The 7,192-nt window shown below is 42.2% G+C and overlaps 1 protein-coding gene across 3 annotated transcripts in view; it reads right to left on the bottom strand.

Annotated features, from left to right (window-relative positions):
- Window positions 1-3,715: 3,715 nt before the first annotated feature.
- The window catches only part of NPSR1 (neuropeptide S receptor 1), a 62,728-nt gene continuing 59,251 nt past the window's right edge, over window positions 3,716-7,192 (bottom strand). For 2 of the 3 annotated variants that reach the window (XM_084510425.1, XM_084510426.1), the window contains exons 7-9: window positions 6,533-6,625; window positions 4,245-4,425; window positions 3,716-4,121 (exon numbers count right to left, since the gene is read on the bottom strand). In XM_084510425.1, coding sequence (XP_084366551.1) covers window positions 4,028-4,121; window positions 4,245-4,425; window positions 6,533-6,625 — 368 coding nt within the window. In that variant the 3' untranslated portion in view covers window positions 3,716-4,027. The remainder of the gene's footprint in view (window positions 4,122-4,244; window positions 4,426-6,532; window positions 6,626-7,192) is intronic. The other variant, XM_084510427.1, reaches the window with a different exon arrangement.

Raw genomic sequence — 7,192 nt, 5'->3', positions numbered from 1 at the left:
CTTACTTAAGTAGTTCTCTTCTCTTGCTCCTTTTCTTTGGTCAGCATTCCAGATGTGTTACCAGTCAATATAAATATCCCTCTTCTGCTTTCCATTTTACTAGCCCCAACAAGCCACAACCACAGGCTGTTTTTTTTTTTCCACGTCCCTTCTTTTTCATGTTTCGTGCTGAGTAGTCTCAACAGGGGCTCACAATGGTGCTAATGCAGCCTTAGCTCTTCTGACTAGTACTTTACCAGATACATGTTGGGATTGTGTTAGCTCCTGCTGCTACTGGCTGCATTGCTGTCAATAACCAGGCACTATCTGAGCTATGGATCCACCCAACACTTTCTCCTCCACAGATGTTTCCAGCTGATGAGCTCCCAATCTGTAGTTGAATGTCTTGAAATTGATGCAAATGATTATTAGCATATATGATAGATGGTACATTTCATAAGATTTCTGCTAATCCAGTGGTAAAGATAATCCAGTTCTTTCTATGAGATGCCTCAGTCTGTTCATTTTTACTGAATTTATTAAAGCTGCTGAATTTTAGCCCCTTTTCATTTGCATCACTTGAGTCTAAATTAACAGTTGAGTTTCTAATTATGTACCACTATAAGTAAGTCAGTATGAGGTATAAGCAGTGTCTATTTGTAAATTCATGCCTGTGTTTGTATGCCTAACCCTCTACCCCCATAATTTATGCATGCTCAGAATAGGATGCCATCAAACATGACAGAAGATTATCTGATGAACCATTCAGCTATAATGCTTATCTAAATTGAATGCTATGTACAATAAATTACAGTTTGCTAAAGAAAATGAAACATATTTTACCTTACAGAAAAAATTGCATCTACTCCCCAGATCAATCATGTTTTTTCAAGGGTTGGTGAATAAACTAACATCTCTCTTCATGTAAGCACCAGGCTGTTGGGTGGAAGTTAGACAGCTTCTGCTGTGATTTATTTTCATCATGGAATGATTCCTCACTTGAAAAAAAAAAAAAAAAAAAAAAAAGGTATTTAAGACAACAATGTATATACACTTTTTTGTTGTGCTTTCTGCAATTTCTTTCTTTTGTAGTTCCTCTGTTTTCATCAAGTACTTCTGAAGAGTGCATGCAGTCCTTGTGATGAGTAAAGTGAAATGGCAGGTAGCGTTATGCCTTCTGGGTTCTTGTGTGAAATGAATCTGTACAAACAGCGTGGGTAGGACTTTCTGAAGGGACTCATAACTTGGGGCATCTTGCCAACAAGCATGTTCCTTATGAATGCCAAGAGACTATTCTCAGGTATCTCAGGCTGGTGGTGCCTGAAAGCACTCATCTCTTCAGAAATTCTTCACCAAAGCTGTGTTGAAAATATTCCTTTTTTATTGAGCCACTTGTTCCTAGGCTTTGAATAGAGGCTCTTGGTTTGAGAGAGGATTTTGCTGTGTCTTGAAGTGTCAAAAAATATGAAATCTTAACAACTGTAAAGCTTGCTTTTTTTTTTTTTTTTTTTTTTTTTTTTTTTAAGACACCAGGGCTTGAATTAAAATAAGGACTAGTCTCACTTCTTTTGCTTATGTGGCCTTCTTAGAGAATGCTACCAGTATGGGTGTGATATTTGCAATATCTAGTATTGTAAAGCCATATTGCATAAGCCTACTTCTATAATCATACTTGTGGACCCGATTACCCTAAAAACAATTCATGTATAAATGTTTATGTGACTTGTAGAATAGAGACCTTTATTCATTCATGCCTTTTGAATCTTAGAGACATTTAAGAAATCTTGGTGGAAGACAAATCAATCTGTATCATAGCAAAATATCTTTGTCAGTGACATGGACAGTGGGATCAAGTGCACCCTCAGCAAGTTTGCCAATGACACCAAGCTGTGCAGTGAAGCCAATGTACTGGAAGAAGGGGATGCTGTCCAGAGGGACCTTGACAGTCTTCAGAGTTGGGTGTGTGCTGAACCTCCTGAGGTTCAGCAAGGCCAAGTACAAGGTCCTGCATCTGGGGCAGGATGATCCCAAGCTAAACACAGGCTGGAGAGCAGCCCTGAGGAGAAGGACCTAGGTGCATTGATAAAAGAAGCTTGATATGAGCCAGCAATGTGTGTTTGCAGCCCAGACAGCCAACAATATCCTGGACTGCATTAAAAGAATTGTGGCCAGCAAGTGGAGGGAGATAATTGTCCTCCTCTGCTCTGCTCTCGTGAGGCTCTGCCTGGAATGCTGTGTTCAGCCCTGGGACCCCCAGCACAAGGACGTCGAAGTATTAGAACAAGTCCAGAGGAGGGTGGCAAAGATGAATAAGGGGCTGGAGCACCTCTCCAATGAAGACAGGCGGAGGGAGTTGGGGTTGTTCAGCCTGGAGAAGAGAAGGCTCCTATTAAGTCTATGAACTCTGCTAAATGTCCAAAATTAGGCAACCAGTGTATTTGTATCAAATGGAAAATTAAAAGAACAAAGAAAAGCTCATATCATTATGAAGCTTAAACAAACCAGTTCATTTTTGGGAATGTTATGAGAGGCGCACAAAAAAATATTGTCTAGTTCTTACATACAATCTATCCAAGGCAGCTGCAGTGAAGGGTGGTGTGGATTCATGGTTTTAATTAAGCTGGTATTAAAACTGAGATGTAACAGAATTTCTTCATAATAAAAAGAGAAACCTTACTTATTTTCTTGACAATGTAGAGTCCCATGATTTTATATATCTCTTACTTAGAAAAAAAGCTTTTTGTAATGTAGGTAATTAAATCAATTTTATTCAGTTCTTGTTTAGCAGTGAACAAACCCAGTGTAGAGTCACTTAAAAAAAAAAAAAAAAAAAAAAAGCTGTTTAAATAGATTCCACTTGAGTAAGATTGCTAATTTTGCACAGGGAGGAGTAAAAACATGCCATGCAGCTGGTTAGAGTGCATTATCATGCAAGCACTTTAACCTGCCTTATAGTAAAACGAGTGTTGAAATCAATAGCCTTCACCCACCTGCTAAACCCATTTGAGACCATTTGTCTTCAAACCCAGGGGCCTGGGGAAGGGTATGTCACTTCCAACCCCTACAATTCTGTGATGTCCCAACAGCTAGGGGTATTTTACAGCAAAGCTCTGCCTGGTAGCTGGTGCTCTGTGGACCTTACAAGAATAAACAAGACTGGACCATCAACATATAATTTCTCATGAACATCATTTGAGTTTTAAAATGTCACCCAGGCCTTTCTCCACCTCTGAAGTTCCCTAATAGCTTACATGATTCCCTCCATGACTTAAGTGGTATGAATATGTAGGGCATGAGACAGACAAATGCCGCTGTGTGGTGGCAAGATCGATCTGTACAGCTGGAGTGCCCTATATTGCAGCTCTCTTTAGGTAGTATAAGCGTAGTATCCCCAAAAGACTGCTTAAAAAGGGGAGGGGAACACGAGCTATGTGGATGGAAGGACCAGCTTGAGCTGAGAAGCACAGCCAGGAGAGGCAGGGGACAGCCACCCAGCCCTGCAGTCCCTTTCTTTCTGGAAATGAGATTGTAAGGTGTGGTTGCATGTGAAGCCAATATGTAATTATGCAAATTGACAGTGGTGTGTTATCATTGGAAAAGTGCCTGTGCCTTTATTTTAAGAATGGTCTCCTCCCATAATTATTTGTCAATACTCTTTACTAGATCTGTGAGTTACATGGTATAATAGATGGCTTTGAGATGCTCTTGAAGAATAAAGAGAAGACTCAGACTAGACACTGTTTACATTGTGTTTAATTTATTTATTTTTTTTCCATTTGGAGTGCGTATATGTTACAGCTTGCTTGAAAACAGATGGTCAAAATGAGCCATCATGAAAGTGGCATGCAAACCACATGCAGCGAGCTTGGTCCTGGTGGCATGCAATGGCTGAAGATGCAGTGCTGGTCCAAAACACTCATGCTGTTCAACAACAGCGAGGTACAGGCTCTGTCCGGTTGGTTTGTGCATGGTGTCCTTCTATTCTCAGGGAAAATCTCCACCCTCCTTGGTACAGGTCCTGGTGTGGCTATGTGGAGCATCGTTTACACTAGATGTATTCTGGTTTGGAGAGGACCTGCATCTCCTGCCCTCCATCACTTTGGTCACGAAAAGTTCCCTCCAGCCTTCGTGTTCTTCTTTCCCTAAGGAAAATAAGGAACGTTCAGGATTAAAACAGGAGAGAACAGGTGGTGAGTTTAGCAACTGTGTTTATGTGTTCCCTCCCTTCCTAAGGGATAGTGGGGGTGAGAGTTAAGGAGCAGTACTCGAAGGGCGGGCAGAGGCGGTTGCTGAACAGGCAGTAGATGAGGGGGTTGATGGCACTGTTCAAGGCCGGCAGGTTCTGAATAATCACGGAGGCAAAGAAGCGCTCTTTGGTCTCAGGGAGGATGTTGAAGTTGTCCAGGATATCAAACAGAAAATAAGGGCTCCAACAGAGAACAAATGCTGCAACAGAGGCAGAGGAAGAGCTTGACGTTAGAGAGTATAGCGATTTAGGGAGTTAATCACGGACACACATAGAGAGACTGTCATAACACATAAATATTTGTTCATGCAAGAAATATCTCTCCCTATTCAGGGTCTTATTTAAGAGAATAGTTATTAGATTGTGTTTCTATTTGTCTTTATCTTTATTTTAATGCCCATAAAAAAAGATTATGTGTGCTCCTTTAAGTGTTTAGAGTGCTCCCTCTAGACATATCGAGGCTCTCTGAACACTGCACAACACATAAAGGGTAAATAGGTAGCCAGTTAAAGCATCATCACTTATAGAGAAGCGTTCTTTTAATGGTCCCTTGAGTGAGCAGCAAGTCTAAAAGCACACAGCACCAAAGTGCCAGTTTGTGGCAGTGCTGCCTGTCACGGCCACCTGTTAAGAAAAGGCTCTTAAACACCCAGCAGCAAGGACTGGCACTTTCACACCAAATTATAGTAGGCCAACATGTCATTTTACATGCTGGTTGGAGGTGCTGTGTAGGTGGGGCGTGCAGGAAGATTTTCTTGATTCCTGTACTGCTATTTGAGAGGCATATCTGAGGAAGCGAAGAGAAGGCTGCATCATTCGTAGCTTTTGTTTGGAGGGGCTAGAAGTGAAGTGGCCATGGTTTTATCTTTATTTGCAGGCATAGGGAATGAATCTGTTTTTCATAAATTTCTGTCAAATCCTGTCACAAAGGTTATTGAAAATGATGGGACAGACAGGTCACTCATAAATTGTAGGCACCTGGGTTGCAAATGTTCAGTTTTCTGTGAGATCAGACATATGTGCTCCCCCTGATGCAAATGAGTCAGCAGAAGCAGCAGTCATGCTTGCTTTCTTGTTATATTAAGCAGCATCTCTAAGTTGGCGTATAGCAGGATGCTCAGTGAGTGTGTGAGGAAGAGGTAAGCTCTCCTCCTTTTTTTCTAGGGTAACCAAACTGATGGTGTCCATGCACAGGTACCAGCAAAACAAAAAAGCACAGTGTCAGCATGTGGATCACAGCACTGACTGTGCAGAATTTTAGGTGGCTTCAGAGAAAGTCCTGAATGTTAGGTGTCTTAATGTGCTTGCACATTGCGAAATGCTGTGTGCCTGATGTTATCAAGGTCCTTTGAAATATTGAGCACCCCGGTGAGCTCTTGACGTCTGATAGCATTGCAATAAGCAGCCAGTTCTGACAAAAACTCTCTCTGATTGTCACACAGAAAAGATGCTCTTGGTCTTCCGAAAGGCATGAATCACACCGGCATCTTTCATGTCTACAGACACTACTGCTAACTGGTGAACTAAGCACCTCCAGTAGTAGCTATTATCGTGGTATCAATCAATCTGAATTTTTCCTAGGGTTGGAAAGAGAAATGATCTCTCTTGCAGTGGTAGCTGAAGGTTGTCAGCCCTGGGGAGTAAATAGCTTCTGCTGCCTCCCAGCCCGTCTCTGGCAGCTAATCGCAAGCCCTGTGTGACGCTGCCTTTATTTATCGAGATAAAATGTCAGCCTCCTAATTCCATCAGGATAATGTCGTCTCCCTGGGAGACGGAGGACACCTGCACTGAGTCATACACGGCCTGGTTGGGCAAGGAGAGCTCATCTTCCCACCTTGGCAGGGAACATGCTTCTGACATAAAATTCAATTGCTCTGCATCTCTTGCCTCTCCTTCTTTTCCCTGCCCTGCCCCAGCAGCTTATATTCAGGCTATATTCTCTAAATCTAGAAGACAACTCAGACTCTCTTAGCAGACTGGATTAGAAGGAGGCGACATCTTCCTTTGCTCTTTTTAGGCAATGTCCCTCCTTTACTTTCGTTACATGCAGGAAGGGCTATGTGTATCATTGCACCTGAGGCATATGTCAAGTGCCTAAAATAGGATACTATCAGTCAGAGGAGAGCAGGGGACACGGTCAGAAAGCAAGTCAGGGCTTTAAGTAAAGCTCCTTCTTTGAACCACCTAATGCACTTTTTTTGCTGGTGATGGAGGGAGCTAAGGAAAACCAGCTTCCTAACTTCAGCATCGTCCTCCCTCCTTCCCAGCTGCCAGCTGTGAGGCTTTTATTCTTCTGTTTTTACTTACCAAGAATAATTACAATGCTGTACTTGATGGCTTTCACTTTTGCTCTGGATATGAACCCACGACTGGTGTAGCCAGCAGAGGAGGTTTTCCCATCTGGGGAGAGAATAAGTCAGTTAGTGAAAGAACAAGGCTGGTGCGTGGATGTGTCAGCATGCACTTTCACAGTCAGGACAGTGATATGCAGCACGTCCTTCCTCAGTGTAAGGAAGCAGGGCTCAGTATTTCCTGAAATTCAGATGCTTGCAAGACTGCTTAAGTTGGACACTCAAAACCTAAGCCTTTCAAAATCAAAAGTGGAAATGTAAGCAAAGGAGATCTTCCTGAAGTTTTGTGGCAGCTGCATATCCCTGGTCCTCAAGACTTGGGCGCATGGTCAGGAGAAACACTGATGACATGCCCAACAGTATCAGTCTAACAAAAAGCATTGGCCATCACAGCTGCAAAAATGCAGCTAAAGTGGTGTCATAAGAGAGGTTTTCTGAAAGAAACTGGCAACTGCAGTTAAGAAAACATGAGAGATAACCTGGCAAAACAGACTACCTGTTCACTTTTTAACTGCATTTCAGTTAGGTGGCTTTTGAAAGCTACTTACTCCATTCCCTTGACCTCTTAGTCTTTGTGATGCCTTAGATAATCAGTCATGCATTTTAGTCTTCATGT

Source organism: Aythya ferina, assembly GCF_964211825.1.
Source record: "Aythya ferina genome assembly, chromosome: 2".
Taxonomy (NCBI): domain Eukaryota; kingdom Metazoa; phylum Chordata; class Aves; order Anseriformes; family Anatidae; genus Aythya; species Aythya ferina.
This window is presented reverse-complemented; position numbering and strand designations above follow the sequence as displayed.